This window comes from Panthera pardus, unplaced genomic scaffold (genome assembly GCF_024362965.1).
Source record: "Panthera pardus isolate Hobbes unplaced genomic scaffold, ASM2436296v1 HiC_scaffold_25, whole genome shotgun sequence".
Taxonomy (NCBI): Eukaryota; Metazoa; Chordata; class Mammalia; order Carnivora; family Felidae; genus Panthera; species Panthera pardus.
In genome coordinates this window covers 73408329-73426551 of record NW_026526821.1, presented here as the reverse complement: position 1 = coordinate 73426551, position 18223 = coordinate 73408329, and the positions used below count along the sequence as shown (strand labels likewise).

Here is an 18223-nt window from a genome sequence, read left to right as displayed (position 1 = left end):
AGCTTTTTAAATTATTCTATTAGGAGAGGCAACTGGATTACTCTAAAAATGAGAAAATTGATAAAATCTAAGAAAGATATTAATCGGGAACGTCAGAAATCTCTTACATTAACACCTACCCGCTCAGACTCCAGTGAAGGATTTCTTCAACTCCCCCATCAAGATAGTCAAGATAGTTCTTCAGTAGGCTCAAATTCTTTAGAAGATGGCCAAACTTTGGGGACCAAGAAAAGCAGCAGTGAGTGCTTAAACTCTTTAAACATTTGTGATCTCTAGTATTGCTTTAGAATCCTTTCAAAAAGATTTCTTTAACTTGTAACTTCCATAGCCCTTTGGGGTATTAGTCTGATGAATGCATTTCTTTTTTAACTCTATATGATTATAAAATTCACTAAATACTGCAATACTGCATAACCACATGATTTTATATATTATGTGTTTAGAGATACACCAAACGCAGAATTACCATCATTTAGCCAGGAAGGTAAAACAAGTGTTGAAAGAACATTGAAATAAGAGCCAGAATATCTCTGCCACTTGTTAGTTCTATTTATATGGGCACGCCTTTCACCTTTGTGTCATACTATACAGGGTGATTTTGAAGAGCAAGTGAGAAATATTTTTGAGCTCATCTTGAGCTCATCATTTATGAGCTTATTTGTAATGAAATAGAATAATAAGACATTTTATAATAAGACATTTTATAATGGGGTTCTATTCACATACTTTGGTGTCGAATTGGAGTGAAGCTACATTGGGGAGAAGCAAAGAAAACTAGATATGAATTTGAAGAGAATGTTATTCAGTGATTTAGAGGTAATTGAAGGTTATAAAAATTATTGAGCAATTGCTTGGTTAATTAAGGATCAGTTAAAATAGATGTGGAGATGTAAGTTTGTGTATAAAATTTATAAACTGGTATATAAACATAATTTTTAAATTACAGATACAGAAGTATTACATCATAGCATGCCCTATACAATTTATGATCTTTTTATTTTATTACTAGTGTGCTTAACTAAGAACAAAGTAAGAGCCTAAAGAAGTATATTTTGAGAGAAAGAGAAAAGAATAAAAGAACGTCTTTTCAGTGCTAGGCCCTTTGAAGGTGTCCAACAGGCTGACTCCTAACAATGTTCTTAGAGAATATGTAAACAAGACAACTTTGAATCCACTCATACTATCACCAGAGTCACTAAATTAAAAAATATATATTTATGTGTGTGTGTGTATATGTATATCTATATTAAATGTAGGTATATTTATATATATAATCTCACTGCCATTCTTCTGAAGTAAATAGGCAAAAACTGCTTCTTCTTCCCCCAGGGATAGTCTCTCTTTATTGCAACTCTCAAAACACTCAAAAAACTATAGTGTTTTGTCCTGAGAGGAATTATCTCTGAAAAGACAGTATTTTAGGGTATAGATTAGGTATTATAAGGTATATTTCAGAATACAACTTATACCACCCTAAAAACTAGAATCCATAAGTATTCATGCATACATACATATGTGTGTGTGTGTTAGTCTCAAGAAGGTTGTTAAATTCTTGTTATTAAATCCCACATAAGATTATCATAACCTGGGTGGTGGTGTTTTTGTTTTGTTTTGTTTTGTTTTTAATCTAGTCTTATCAGCCAAATCTACATGAAATCTCTGAGCATTCTTATGGAGAGATCATCAGGTTTACCTTAAAAAGATGCCAGATAATTCAGTTTTAACTGCTACCTTTAGATATAAACTATCTGACATCTTATTAAATGAGAAATGGAAATATGTCTAATATTTTTTTCCAATTAAAGAAAGATATTTCATAAAGGATTGATTTTTTTTTTTTTTTTAAGTAAGCTCTATGCCCAACATGGGGCTTGAATTCATAACCCTGAGATTAGGAGTTGCCTGCTCTACGGACTGAGGCAGGCCAGGTGCCCTAAGAAAAGATGTTTCCATTCAGATAGGATAATGTACACAAGAAAGGCATGACAGTCTTTCTTTGAGGTCTTCTTGCCTGTTTTAAATATAAATCTGACATTCCTGCATCCAGAATAAGGATCCAGAATTGGATCCAGAATTGAAACATCCAGAATAAGGATCAGAAGGCAGTAATACTGTCCTTTCTTGCATTTGTTCAGTTTTAGAATTTTTTAAATAAACACAAAACCCAGCAATGTTAATGTTCCCTTAATTTTAGTATGTTGGAAAAAGAACATTGTATATCTACAAACTAGTTGACACAAGAAGGATCACATTCCACCATTGGCAAATTTAAAACTCCTTTTATCCTGTCTGTTTTTGGAAGAGTGTCTGTCAGTAAAGCAGTCTTTGGAAAACAGTTGAAACAGCAGTATCTAAATAAGACAACATGTGCATGTTGCAACCATTCAGCTTTGTTTTAGCTAAGTGTCCATTTTTACATTGTTTTCAGTTCATTTCTTTTTTAAATCATTAAAAACAGCTGTGTTTACCAAGATAGAAAAGAAATAGGTCAAATTAAAAGCTTAAATGAATCATGATTGTTAACTAAGTTAAAAAAAACTGTATGTCCATTGCATTCTCCTTAATGGATGACACTTGTCAGTTTGTTGGAAGAACTTTGATTATTTACAAGATGACGACAAACCCTGAGAAGGATCATCATTATTAAGGCCTTGTAAGGCTAGGTCTTTATTCACATCATTGCCCTGACTCCTAAATTGTAGTTCCGAAAAGGTGTAACAATTTTTTGTTTTCAAATCTTATTAAAATATAATTGAAGAATGTTAGTGACTCTAGTGAACATTGGATGTCTATGCTAATGACACCTACTGTAGTTACAACCCTAATTTTCACTTACAGAACTTTCCTGCACAGTGCTACCTTTGATTTTTTAAATAAACTCACCAAAAAAGCCCTTCAAAATACCTAAAAATGTTATAAATACATATTCTCTGTCATTTTTTTTCTTGCATTAGGGTGCCTCCTTTTCCTTTAGACTTAATAGAACTTAGTGCTAGTTTTTCTGTTTTCCCTCACCAACCTTTTGCAAAATGAAATGAATATAATTGCTCATGTCATCTTTTGAAAGACTTTGCTCAGAATATATATTTTCATGGTGCTGCTAAATAATGCACCAGAATTCAGTTTATCCCAAAAAATAATTCCCTACTTTCTTTGTTATGGTTTATGAAAATAATGAAAGTTTTTAAAGTTTCTTTAGATTAAGTTTTAAACATCGATGGGGCACCCTAGTTTTTGTTGACAGATATTACTAGAATATTCTTGTAGAATGTGCATCTTCCTAAGTAATTTTTTTCCAAAATAAAGTCTTATAATTTAAAAAGTAAAGACCGAGTATTGAAAAGCCCTGTGTATTTTCATCATGTATACTGTGGCCCAGCAATAGCCCTGATTTTAAAGGTACACCTTTACAACTTAACTAGGAAAAATATTCCTTCAGTAATTCTAAACAGTTCCTATATTTGTAGGACTTTAGCCAACCCAAGCTTTCAAAGTATATGTTCCTCATCATTGTCTTCAGTGCTTTCCAAGTATTTTAAAGTATCAGAGTACATATTTCATATTTCATTATCACTCAGCAGCACAAGAGTAATAGCTTTAGTATAGCATACATAGCTGAAACTCAGACATTCATTTCTGTCCTTAATTTCAACATTTAACTGCCATCTGTTCTTCTCCCTTTTTTCTTTCATTTTTCTGTTTCTGTTTTTCCTCATGCTCTGACATTAAAGTGGTTGCACTGAAAAGACTGCCCTTTTTGAGGAACAGACCGAAGGATAAAGACAAAATGAAGGCCTGCTACCGTCGTTCCATGTGTAAGACTTTATGACAGTTCAGCTTCTTTCAAATGACCACACTGGCTTCCATTACTAATTTTTCACTAACCTTTCTCTGGACGGTGCCAACTGTCTTTATTTTGCAAAAGTGCAGTCTTCCTCTAATTCAAGGAGCTGGAAGAATATTTTTTTTTCAAAACTGGCAATTTGCATTATATGTATATTCACTGGTACATATACATGCATACGTTTAGTCATACATGTAATATACATTTCCAGTCCTTTCTAAAAGTTGGCAGAAAAAAAAAACTTTAATTTTCTATGCCATAGAAATTTTTTTCCCAAAGAAATTTACTTAAAATATAACAAAACCTTTAGCATTAGGACTTTATTTTCTTAATGAAGTAAATTAAATAAATAAAATGGCCTGTAACCCTTGAAAACGTTTGTCATTCTTTATATATTAATACTCTAGTTTTATTTTTTTAAGAAGAATGGGTAATTACATAATCACATTAAATGTCTGTCACTTTGGATATCATTTCTTTCAGGTTTTTATTGAATGGTATACTTATTTGATTCACAAAATGAATGATTTCTTCAGTAACCTGCTCTGACCAAGGACTCTTTGTCATTTTCAATAATGATGCTGTATAAGAACTGCTCTCCATCTTACCTTTATTCATTCCATTTCTGTCATCACAAAACCACATTATGAAGGCTTCTAATTATATTTGCACATCACTGCGCAAAAGCATGGCAGTTGTACAGAGTAAAATTCCTTTTCCTATCTTTAAAGGGGGTGGAGGTGGGATAAAAATATTGACTGAAATTTATCAGCCTTTGGCCTACTCATTTCATTCAGCTGAATGCATGTCACAATTTGAATGACCTTGTGGTTATAGTTTTCGATGTTCACTTGCATTAATCCATAGACAAAAACCAGATCATTTGTAATACAAGATAGGAATAAAAGCAGATACATTAACCATGCTGATTCATTTGCTTTCATTTGCATCCCAGCCATGAATGACCTGGTGCAGTCCATGGTCCTAGCAGGAGGACAGTGGACAGGTAGTACTGAGAATTTGGAGGTTCCTGATGATATTTCAACGGGTAAAAGGAGAAAAGAATTGGGAGCTATGGCCTTCTCTACTACAGCCATCAACTTTTCAACTGTCAACTCTTCTACAGGCTTCAGATCCAAGCAGTTGGTTAATAATAAAGGTATAGGCCGTCTGCTCTTTGCACTGTGGTGTAACTGTTGGCAACAGGAATTTTAATTTGACTTTCCCATGTGTACTTTTTTGACAGCAACAACTTGAAATAATTATCAAAACAATCGATTTAATTTGAGAGAATTTTCAATTTCACTTCATTTCAAAAATTTAAAACATCTTACAAATAATTAAAATCTTTCCTAGGCCTTTCATAATAAACAGCTTGTGAACTAACAAGGAAAGGAAAAGTAAACCATGTAAAAAGTGAGAAAGGGAAAAAGTGATGGTAGGAGCTTAAAAACAAACACAAAAAAAACAACTAAAAACACTAAAACTTTAAACAGAGAGAACCACGTAGAACAGCCCAGGCTCTTGATTTGCTTTGCAGGGTCCTTGGGGAGATTGTTTCACTGCTACTGGTGTTTTCCCTAAGCGAGTCAACTTTCATCACAGCCATTCTGTTCTTATTCCTAGTTCCAGTTTCTGGTTGAGTCTATGAAATATGTTAAATCAAGATGTATTATATGTGCTTGAAAAACAGTATCCATAACTGCATAAGGGAAATTTTATAAGGGTTTTTTTTGTTTGTTTAAAAATATTTTTAAATCCATTTTGTTATTTTATGTAGATACTACATCCTTTGAAGACATAAGTCCACAAGGTATTAGTGATGATTCTAGTACGGGATCAAGAGTTCATGGTAAGATACGAACTTTATTTAGAGAGCACATGTTACATACAGAATGGGAATGCTAAGACTTTCGCATCAATTTGGTGAATGTTGCGTTGCCGGCAAGCATGTGTTCTCTAATCTGCATCTCATAGCTTCTTCTGCCATTTCTTCAAAACCTAATACTCCCTTTTGCCCCTTTGGAGGTTGTTGCTTCATCTAGGTAGTCTCTGTTTTGGTCAAGGTCATTTATAAAATATACCTGCACAATGCTTAAATGTAATTTTTTTTAATTTTTTTTTAACGTTTATTTATTTTTGAGACAGGGAGAGACAGCATGAACGGGGGAGGGTCAGAGAGAGAGGGAGACACAGAATCTGCAACAGGCTCTGAGCTGTCAGCACAGAGCCTGATGTGGGGCTCGAACTCACGGACCTCGAGATCATGACCTGAGCCGAAGTCGGATGCTTAACCGACTGAGCCACCCAGGGGCCCCTTAAATGTAATTTTGTTGCCATTATGCTATAAGGTTAAAGTTATGAGAAACACATTTTACTATTGGTTTTAAAAATACTTAGGTAAAGGGATGAACTCTTCTGAAACCACATTTTCTGCAGTGTTGAGTATATCATATTGTTAAGTTTCTGGAGAGATCTGCAAAGTCATATCTTGCCAAACTAAATTATTAATAATAAATGGATAACATGTTCAGGGGATTTCATATGTAAGCAAGATTTTAAGAAACAGGGTAGGGTTGTGTTAACTGTGCAGTTGTTTTCCTTTGTGCGGGTAGGAATACAGGACATCAACTGCAGATGCTCATGTTCCTCCTGTTCACGGTATTTCTGCAGTGTGCAGGGTTCCTTTTCTGATCTGTTGTAAGTGACCTAATCATTAGCACTTTTTTTTTTTTTTTTTTTTTGCGTGTCACCCTATTCAAACAGTTCTGGTATCCATCTAGAAAACATTTCCAAATCTAAATATATATTTTCTTTTCTTTTCTTTGAATCTCAGTGTTTCAGAAATGTCTTATTCGAAAGTGTCTAACTGAGCTATCTGTAAATGCCTTTCTTCTCTAATCTGTAAGATTCAATTCTGTGGGCATGCTTAGCCTGTGAAAGTATGCATGATTGCTTCCTCAAAGCATTCTGTGATCAGAATGTAAAGTTCAATGTCATTAGCTGGAAGTTTATCACACTGTCTCCTGATTTTTTCATTTAGCTTCAAGACCAGCCAGCCTTGATAGTAGCAGAACATCCACTAGCAATAGTAATAATAATGCTTCACTCCATGAAGTCAAAGGTACGCTGTAGGTAAATTTACTAATATTGTCCATCCATTTCCAGATTTTATAATAGAAGATCGATGAAGTTTCTGGGGTAAAGTATGAAATCCAAATCATCTATGTTTGGAACATAGTTCCTTAGAACATTTTATACTTAGCATTGTGATACATTGTATACCATGTATATAAATGTAAAAACAGGAGCAGTTATTTTGGTTTCCATTTTTCATCTTCACAGATAAAATGTTTTTATGGCATCTTTAACTTCAAAAATATCTGTAGGTCCTTACTTTTCTTATGTTTTGTCTTCGTCATGAAAATGGTTGTCCTTAATTTTCTCATGATGCATGTACATTGAACTCTATAGAAGGTGCTTTAGAAATACTTTCAGCTTTATTTATTCATGAAATAGGGGGAAATAATTTTTTTTAATTTAAGAAAACAAATGTGTGTGTGTAGAACAAGACCCAGATGGATGCACATAGCTTCTATAAAGAATGCAAGATTTTTTAAATTAATTTTTTAATATGCATTCCAAGGTGAGGTTTTATGTAAATGTCTAGAGGCTTTGACTAATACTTTTTTCCTTAAAGGTATACTGCCTACTCAGATTCTGGAATTGTTTAATTGATTATAAAAGTTGGTTAAAGTTTTCTCTACAGTCCAGAATTGTCCCATTATAATGAGTGCATGTGTTCTGTTGCTTTTTGTATTATAAATTTTTTAATGTTTATTTATATTTTTGAGAGAGAGAGAGCATGAGTGGGAGAGGGGGAGAAGCAGAGACGGAGAAGTAGGCTCCATCCATGAGATCATGACCTGAGCCAAAGTCAGATGCTTTTAACCAACTGAGCCACCTAGGCGCCCCTGCTTTTTGTATTATAAAATCATTTTGTCTCAGTTGTAATTTTATCGTTAATGCTATGACTCTGTTGTAGTGGTCTGAAAAATATGATCTCAAGAAGGGATTATCTTTTCATTTTTATAATCATATATCTTATATCTAGTAGAAGAATACAGTCTGAAAACTGAAGTATTTCTTTTCTGATTTGAAAATTCAAGGAAATCTTTTTTTTGTAAAATGTTACATAACTTGAGCCAAATTCTTTCGTGACCCACTTTACTTTGTATTATTAGTTGTGTTGTCCATCTTGATATTATATCTATACAGTTTGCTGTCATTTCGAATCCAAGGAATAACATAAACATTAGGGAGGTTTTTTTCCAGAACTAGTAATTTGCATTCTATACAGTTGCTTAACCTCAGTTGAGCCTTTTTTTTTTTTTAATTTTTTTTATTTTTGAGAGAGAGAGTGAGCACGGGCATGAGTTGGGGAGGGGGAGAGATAGAGGGAGAGACAGAATCTGCTGCAGGCTCCAGGCTCTGAGCAGTTAGCACAGAGCCAGAGGCGGGACTCGAACCCACAGACCATAAGATCATGACCCAAGCCAAAGTTGGATGCTAAACTGAGTCACCCAGGTACCCCTCAGTTGAGTTTTTTAAGACTACATAGCCACCATACCAACAGTGTAAAGCAGGAACAATCAGATGATTTAGACATTAAAGAATAAAATAAAACATATTTGACTTTATATTTTTACTGGAATTTGCTAAGTAACTATATCATATCTCCATTGATTTTCCTTTATATATGCCTGCTGTTTCAATTAAAAAAAATTTATTTAAGGTTATTCATTTAGGATGAATGAGGAAGCTTCAAGTAAAGAATGAAGATTTCATAGGCAAGGAATTCGAATTTTTAACCTCTGAATTTTTATTCTGGTTTTAACATTTTGATGTAATTTAAAAATCATATCATCCTGTTTTGTTCTAACTTGTGAGGTGTTTTACAGTGACTTGAACTGAGTTTTTAAAATGTATTATTGGGGCACCTGGGTGGCTTGGTCAGTTGGGCATCCATCTTCAGCTCAGGTCATGATTTCATGGTTTGTGGGTTCGAGCCCCATGTTGGGCTTGTGCTGACAGGCCGGAGCCTGGAGCCTGCTTTGGACTCTGTGACTCTCTCTGCCCCTCCTCTGCTCGCGCTCTTTCTCAAAAATAAATAAGCATTAAAAAAAATTTTTTTTTAATAAAAATGAAAAAATGTATTATTTTTTTATTCACTTACTCATCAAATGTAATGAGTGCCTGCATCATATGTTTGGCTCTGGGTGTAGTGGTAAAAGCAAGTATTTGTCCTTGTGGAACTGCTGTCTGTCAATTTAACAAAATAAAGAGACTGTGGTAGACAGTGTTAGACTGTTGAAAGATGAACACAGTTTAGTAAGCATATCTAAATGAAATTTGAAAGTCAGTTTAGCTATTCATAAGAATCCAGTCCACAAATGTTATTACTTACATAGTTTTAATCTCATTTCTGTTACCAAACTCTTAACACAGCATTTACTCCAAAAGCAGGTGCAGTTAATATCCAAAGCAGGCCACAAAGCCACAGCAGTGGAGAATTTAGCCTGCTTCATGATCATGAAGCTTGGTCCAGCAGTGGTAGCAGTCCAATCCAATACTTGAAAAGACAGACCAGATCAAGTCCAATGCTCCAGCACAAAATGCCTGAAACGTTAGAGAGTCGAGCACATCACAAGATCAAAACTGGTTCTCCTGGAAGTGAAGTTGTTACTCTACAACAGTTTTTGGAAGAAAGCAACAAGCTTACCTCAATACAGGTTAGTTTTGTCTATGGTAACATTCATTTAGATGGACACTACAAGTTAAAATTCTTTGAACTATAGAGCTTCTATCAAGACATGTTTATAAAGAGATACTAGCAATTTTATATCACACAGTGTAATATATCAGGAAAGTAAAAGCTTGGCTGCATTCACTAATCTGCTGTGGTATCTTTTTTAACAGATAAAGTCCTCAAGTCAAGAGAATCTTTTAGATGAAGTAATGAAAAGTTTGTCTGTCTCTTCTGACTTTTTGGGAAAAAACAAACCAGTTAGCTGTGGTCTGGCCAGGTCAGTAAGTGGAAAAACCCCAGGAGACTTCTATGATAGACGGACAAGTAAGCCTGAACAATTTATGAGACCCAGTCCTCGAAAGACTGAAGATGCCTACTTCATTAGCTCTCCAGGAAAACCTACCTTAGGCACTCAAGGAAAGATAAAGTTAGTGAAAGAAACTTCTCTGTCACGACAATCAAAAGATAGTAATCCTTATGCCACTTTACCTCGTGCAAGCAGTGTGATCTCTACTGCTGAAGGAACTACTCGAAGGACAAGCATCCATGATTTTCTGACCAAGGACAGTAGACTACCTATATCAGTTGATTCTCCACCAGCTACTGCTGATAGCAACATCACTGCAGCATCTCGTGAGTACCATTTACTCCAGTGGTCCTCTCATGCACCTCACAGCCCAACCCATGCTGTGGGTTCTCATGCACAAAACAATTCAGCTCCAGATAAGCCCAAGTCGCTATATGCCCAGGCTAGAAACTCAAGAACAGAAAAGTCACATTTTCTAAACGAAACCTTTGCCATTATTAATATGTCTAATGATGCATTTGGAATATCAGCTAAAGATAGCGTAGAGTCATTTACTATGGCTAATCCATCTCAGCCATTTTTATCCCTGAATACAGAACTAGTTAGTAACATAAGTGGGTTACCTCCCAGGCCAATCGCCAGAGTAACTGACCAGGCTTCTGCCATTTTGAATAAAGCTGCAAAGAAAGATAATGAACAGTTTTCTGATAATCAGAACCCTAGTAACAGTAACCCACAGTCTTCTGCAGATAGCAATAATCTTATCACTACTGCATGCCTCTATCCTGATGACACAGAATCTGCATTGTTGGTTTCTGAGGATAATCAGACTGTTTGGTATGAATATGGTTGTGTATGATCAAAACTGCACAATATAATACTGATGTTACTTGATATGCACTGTGCTTCTCTAATCTGATTTGAAGAGCTGCTGTTGAAAAGTATCATTTGGCTAGGCTTATATTTTTATTTTTAAATTGTGGCATAGTGTTCATTTGTACATGGCGGCATGTATATAAATATGAATGTGTAACCACACCAAAGCCTGCATGAAATATTAATTACATTGTACATTTTTTGCATGACTTTAAAATCCTTAACAATACATGCTCCTCTTTCTCATTTCTTGTCACCCGATAAGAGATTGTTACTTTGATACCTTGGAAGCATATTAAAATAGTTGCATGCTATAATTACCAAGAAGGCATTTCCAAGTCATATTTACTTTGTTACTCCCAAAAAGGAATGTTCATTTTCTCCTTCCCTCCTCTTTGCTCCTCTTCCCTCGCTGTTCTTTTCACTCCTTCTCCCCCCCAAATGTGCACTTCACATTGCACATGTACAGCATTAAGGAAAATACGTAAAAAGATGTCATTTTCTTTTGCCATTTAACTATGTCTTCTGTCCTCCTGTTTTATTTTCAAAGAAATAGTCACTCCCTTAACACTTGTGTAGCAAATGTTAACTACTGCCTATATTTATAAACTTGTACAGATTTAGAACATTGTTGTTACTCATAAATTGAGTGTAATTCTTTAAAAACCCCATCAAATTTACCTGTTACTTACACAGTGACTAGGAGCATTTGTATTAATTCTGTTTCTTCTCTTCACTTTCCTTCATTTGTTAAGTGTAAGAGCTCAAGGACCATCTTTCCTTCAAGATGACTTTTTAAATTGGAATCAGTTAATATATTAGTTTTGCCAATTCTTTTTTTATAGGGTAAAAGAGAAATAAATAATACTCAGTGTGGTGAAAATTTGCATTTTTACTTCTGTTCAAAAAGGATAGCAAGTTTACAAAGTAGTAAAGATTGTTGCTTCTATAATCTATTAAATTACGTGTCTGTCCTTAAAATAATTTCTTAAAAGAGTACATTGTGCTAAAATAAAATTAATGTTAGAATTTGTAACTATTTAAATAAACAAGTGTGTTTTTAGTGGAACAAATTTTAGAACTAAAAATAAATATAAACTTTTAGCTAAAAAAATAACCATATAAGATAAAATATTTCATAATTCTGACTTAAGTGTCAATAAACTTTAAAATTATCTTGCTGTGGTCAAAACACTTTTAAAGTAAAATAAGCTAAACTTGAATCTCTAACTCCCAGAATTTTACAAAACAAAACAAAACACGTACTTGATTCACTTACTTCTGGAGAGAAGTATACCTTAGCTCTTTCTCTGGAATGTTTTTGACATTTTGATTCAGCCTAAATATTACTGCTAATAACTCAGCCTGGCATCTGGAAGAAATGCTTTGAAATGTAACTTTCTAAATGGGGGTGAGGGGGATTACTATTTCATACATGTTGTTATATTAAATTATTATGGTTATTAATTGGGCCGTGGAAATAGAATCTGTAAAGAATCTTTGCATAATGAAATTTGTATCCTTTGTAAATTAAACCATTCTCTTGTACTTATAAAAGGTCATTGTGGGGAGTAGGCCCTCTCCAATCAGAAAATTTTCATATTTTTTACTATCACCTAATATACTTTTTCCATGAATACATCCGTCTGTTCTATTGCTGGTTGTTTCACAGTCAGTCCTAACATTAAAAATGTTTTTGGCATCTCTTTTTTATAACCTATTAATAACATAATAAAACTTAATGGTAAATATAAGTGAGATTAGATTGGAGCCAAATAAATTAAAATGGAATAATTAGTGTTACTACTTTTCCACTTTGAGCAAAGAATTATTTCATCACCATTTCAACTCTTTAGATATTATATATCTGGCCATGCACTTTAAATTTGAAATATTAAATTTATTTATGCAAAATACAGAAATTGTTGTATCATAAAATTGTGATTATTTTACAAAATTAGACTTACCAGAAAAAGTATTTCCAATACAAATAAATGGCTATAGTTTATAATTTATATTATAACATGTTTTCAAAAGGAACATATACATTGTACTGTAAGACAGATCCATACCATGTCCATAGGTCTTGAGGATTTTGAGAATACAGGCTACACTTCCTCTAGAGACTACCACCAGTTGTGGAGGCTTAAAATTTTTTCAAAACACTAGCATAGCGCTTGGAATCAAAATTTTAGCATGGGAAGAACCTTAGAAATCTTATTCAGCCAGCATTTCCCATACTGTAAGAAATCAACATACTACTTGCTATGAGTCTTACAAAGAAGCACCAATATTGTAACTTTTTAATTTTTTTTTTTAAGATAAAAATGAAGCAACTCTGACCCAGTTGAGCAGCAGTACTTTCTTCCTCTAAGACATCTCCATAAATATCTTATGATTCATAAAGGGTTATTTGGAAAACTATTTGGAGATTCACTACCCTGATTTTAGATGAAACTGCATAGCATTCACATTCCTGGCCTGGGTTTCTAGAAATTATACCCTTATTATTTGTCTGACATTGTAAACTGACATTGTTAGGTATGGGTTCCCTTTGACCAAAACAACTTTAGCTGTAACAGTGAAAGTAGGTATATTATTTGCCTATAAAATTTGCCTTAAGACCTGGTTTTCTCAGTAAATAAATACTTCATTGTGGATGTCTCTGTGGCTGCATGCAAGATTATTTTTTACTTTAAAACTATTTGTGACTATTTAGTGAATAAACAAAGTAAGAGGACACAAGTATATTATTTCTGGCTTTTAAACTATAACAATCAGTCTTTATGTAATAAGATGTCTATAATATTAATAAATTTCCCAGTTAGATTCTTTCTTCTTGCCCTACTCAGCAAGAGCTCATTAGTTTCTTATCTTCATGAATTATATTATGTTTAACCTTTGATTAAATAACATGAAATGCTTTTCTCCTGCAGATGTGGACAAAGTACAAGAAAGCAGAAATTCAAAAAGCAGGTCTAGGGAGCAACAAAGCTCCTAATTCTATTACCCACTACATGACATGTGGGCCAAGTGGTGAGTTTCTTCCTTACAATGTAAATGAGATTAGTCTGTCTCATTTATACAAACTAACCGTGTTACGTACAAGAACAAGTGCACATTGCATTAACAGATGTAAATATTGCTTGCTTAATTCACGACTTTCTGTCCTACTTACTAGTTGAGGAAGATTTATTGATTGATGTAAGCTTTTGCCTATCAGTGCAGGAAACAAACCTTTAAAAATTATTTTTATTTTTTTTCTTAATTTAAATTTAATTTTACTAGTAAATGTTTTCGGAATTCCTTTTTTAATTTGAAGTTGTTCTTTTTTTCTTTTATAGGAATCCACTCCCCCCCTACCCCCCACAATGTTCTTGATAATTGAGAATAAACAGTAAATTACGTACCTTTTCTGTAAAGAGCCACTCAAAGAAAAACCGTCTCTTTCTGTCACTCTCTCATTCCTATAGAAGACCTATCTGGTGCATGTTGTTCGTATAGTGGCTGCTCTGTATTTTATATCTCTCTTATCTTCAAGCTTTTCTTACATTTTCTTTCTTCTTTCTACCTTCCAACTAAATACAGAGAGAAAAGTGTCCTTCAGTTTCTCAGTGTGAAGCCTTTATTTCTGAAGTAACAAGACACCCAACTATAGGAATCATTTTAAAAATCTTTAAGGAGACTTTAAACAATCCTTCGTGACTAGAGCAGGCAAGAAATACAAAACCTTCATTCCTTCCTTGAATCAAGGAGCACTACTGGAGTCAACTGCCAAAATTTTTAGAAGGTTTTAGGACTTACTATACATTGTATTGTTAAGATCTACTGAATAAAGGATGTTCTCTCTCTAAGGACCAAGTGTTTTAAGGTTTCAAGAAGTACTCCAAGAACAATCTACTTCTTTCGTCATTTGTTTATGAATTTATCCATGTTTGCTTAATGCTTCTGCTAAGTATTAGCCAGAATCTAGCCATTTATATTTAGTTGTGTAAATCTAAAATGCTGTATGTTGTGGAATGTACTATATATCAAGATACAGAGAACATTGTTTTGGCATGTCAGAGCCTGTTTTGGCATAGCAGACTGCATGTGTTGGTATTCTTTTTTTTTTTAACTAATTATTTTGATGCACTGCAAAAGAAATTCAGTTTATAAGATAAATCTGAAAAATAGGAGTTATAAAAAATTTACAGTAATATTAATATTTCCATATTCCTCATTAAGCAACACTAAGCATTCACAATCCAAGGTAATTAAAGAGAGTGTTTTTCTGAAACTTTTTTAGTAAGGTGGTTTTCCAGCAAATTGCATTCCCAAGATAAAACTGTTGTGTTTTAATTCATTTCCCTTCTTTAGTATTGGGTTATATATGTGTGTCTGTTTTTTTAACATGAGAGCTGACTATTGCTTAAGAAGTTTTCTTATGGCAAAAAAAAATGTAAATAATTTACTATGATCTGCATTTTGCCAGGAACTCATTTATTTTTAAGGTTATCACATATTAATAAGAACTTTTCTGTTTTTGTCCTTTATAATATTGCATTAAAGTTGGTAACTGTTATTGGTACTTTTGAAATATTTGTATGCATTTGTTACCTTAAACATTTGAAAGAAGCACAAAAAAAGTAGATTTAGTTAACCCAGGGAAACATCAGTTTTTTTGTAGCTCCAATTTTATATCACAGTTTTATTTTCTTATGAAATCAAAAAAGGCATTGATACTTATTAATGCAAATTCATTATTTAACATAAATACCAGAATAATCTTAAAGGTCTGAAATGAGAAAGATAGTGACTTTTTTATTTTAACAGTGTACTTCTTAGGCTCTCATTACCAGCTCTAAAAAATCTTTTTGGAACAACTCCATATTCATAGTGTGTGGTTTAGGAACTGTGTGTTTCATCACTAACCTAGTAACTGTGAGAAATGTGTATGTTCTCTCCCCCCCACCCCATTCTCTCCTTCCCTCTCTCTCTCTTTTCCACTCTCTATCCCTTTCCCTCTCTGTTTTTGGTAGGCCAGTAGCAGTATTGTGTTCATAGTCTACTTTCAGAAAGACTTACTAATGAAAAGAAAGACAGCATGTATAGTTGACCAGAAATTAAAAAGAATTTAGAGAACTTGGACTTATCTTAATGCCACCATTAACTTAGGTTTTGCCGCCAAATAATGCTGTAAACTCTTGGATGAAAGGTGCTATGTAAATGTAAATACAAAGGATTCTTACTAAAATACAAATATTGCACAACAGACATATTTAAAACTTATTCTCTAGACTTTGAAACATCTTTCTCCATTGTGACTCCCTAGATTCAAGTATCAAATTGATAATGGGCATCATGGCAGTCTAGAGATACTTGCATGTAAAAAATGTAAATTCATTTTTAGGTGGATAAATTGAAAGTAAATATAGAAGTTATGTTTTAGCTAAATACAGTAAGTGGGTAACTTAGATTTATATTAACTAGCATCTAATTTGCACAACTAGGACACATCCCAGGACAGTTACTAAAAGTTGGAATTTAATGAGTAGGAGTTTGCCCAGTGAGATGAATCATACCACAGCTTGACCTCTCCAGAACACTAATGTCCTAAAATAGAGAACCTGAGAACCTGTTGACTTAAGCAGCACATTATTGCTTCATGCAGAAAATGCTTAGGGACAGCCTATTATAGTACTGAGAGACTCAGTATGCTCACCCTGAGAAAGTGCAGTTAGAGACAACCAAGGAAATACTTAAGACTGCAAAAGTAGGAATATTCTCAATTATATTCATAACCTTTTTCATACCATTTCAAGAAAGGACTAGATAATAACCTCATGAATACTTTACTTTCTCCAAAAGATTCAGAAGCAAACTTAGAAGGAGGTCACTCTTTTCCCTTAAACTGCTTCTACCAAACAAAATGTTTGGCCACCTAGAAACTTAATGGGGCCTGACATGTTTTTATCTGGCTGTCTTCTAAATCAACACCTAACCCCTTAGGAAACTGAAAAAATAATATACAGGGTAATAGCTTCGGCAAAGAGCTCCAATAAAGTGCTTCAGATCTGGCCATGTGGAAATGTTTGGTCCACGTTTTGAACTGGTGGTTACCAAAGAGTTCACGTAACAGGTTTGTATGTAGCACCTTTCATGCAAGGCATGGTAAGAGCCTATTAAAAAATCACTGTGCATATTACAGAATTGCAGCCACCTCACAAATGAAGTATTAGAGCCTGCACTGTCTTAACAGTTTATGTCAGGAAGTGAAAAAGATACTGTACCAAATCTGGAATTACAATGAGGAGTAATAATGTATGCTAAATGACTTTGTGTTTTAAGTGACTTTTTATGAGAAAAGTGAATTTTTGTGTTTTTCTTTTCTGCTTCACTTAGTCCTGAGATGTATTTTTTCTTTAAGCCTTGAATGAGTAATACAAAAGGAGCCCATTTTGTGATACAAACCTTGATGTACATGTTGAGATATTGGGACAACAATGAAAATGCCTTAAAAGGAATGCTTATGGATAAAGTTGCACTTATAACAGCACCCTTTAACAAAACCTGATTTTAAATTGTCTTTTTCATTTCTAAGGGTTCTCTTTCAATGTTTGCCATTGTACTTACAACTGTTATTAAATACCAAATCAAATAATACAAAAGCTGTAACATTTCCTTTAAAAGTAATGCTACTAAGGGATTTGGAGTTGAATGGCAGTGATTTTTACTTGACAATACCTATTATCAGCCACAGAAATCCAGTTCGTAACAAACCATCATATTTGTCTTTTTAAAAACATTTCATTACTTTTTAGTTAACTTTATTACTCCTAAAAAAAATTAAGTTGGTTTAACATTCACTTAAACTGATTGATACAAAAAGAAATAAAACAAAGAGGTGATTTTTATAACAAGTGGTTAATAATCATTTAAAAATCGTAAGATACAATTTAGCTAAGTATTATCTTTCCTTTTCCTTTACCCTGGAAAACTCTTTTTCAGACATAACCCATAACCTTGTTTAGATGATTCTGTCTAAATCTTTCAGGGATGAGTATTGGAGGTTTAGGAAGAGAATCACATCTATCAGTTCTGTCAGTCTTCACATAGGTGTCAGTACAGTAATATATTGCAGGAAGCAGTCTCTTTCATTTTCACGTATGTAAGACTTTGGGAGGCAAAATGTTAGAGAAGGCAACCAGCTGTGTTTTCTTGGGCAGGTTAGTCTTTCTGAGCCTGTTGTCACTATAAGATGAGGAGGGTACTAACTGCCTTAGTGTCTTTGCCTCGATTATTCATTAAGCCTTCATTTTATGTGCAAATCAACCTAAAATTTCCTCTTAGAGATGTAGTAAACAGCAGGTAAAAAGTAAGATGGCACCTTAAAATAAGTTATCAT

General features: G+C 33.7%; 1 protein-coding gene across 7 annotated transcripts in view; it reads left to right on the top strand.

The window, feature by feature from the left end:
* Nucleotides 1–15406, top strand: part of CCDC88A (coiled-coil domain containing 88A) — a 139136-nt gene extending 123730 nt beyond the window's left edge. The window contains exons 25-33 of one of the 7 annotated variants that reach the window (XM_019424767.2): nucleotides 24–238; nucleotides 3732–3815; nucleotides 4800–5003; nucleotides 5625–5696; nucleotides 6888–6968; nucleotides 9371–9636; nucleotides 9824–10286; nucleotides 13773–13872; nucleotides 14425–15406. In XM_019424767.2, the coding sequence (XP_019280312.1) occupies nucleotides 24–238; nucleotides 3732–3815; nucleotides 4800–5003; nucleotides 5625–5696; nucleotides 6888–6968; nucleotides 9371–9636; nucleotides 9824–10286; nucleotides 13773–13837 (1450 nt within the window). In that variant the 3' untranslated portion in view covers nucleotides 13838–13872; nucleotides 14425–15406. The other 6 variants (XM_019424617.2, XM_019424699.2, XM_019424929.2 and 3 more) reach the window with 6 other exon arrangements.
* The last annotated feature ends 2817 nt before the right edge of the window (nucleotides 15407–18223 follow it).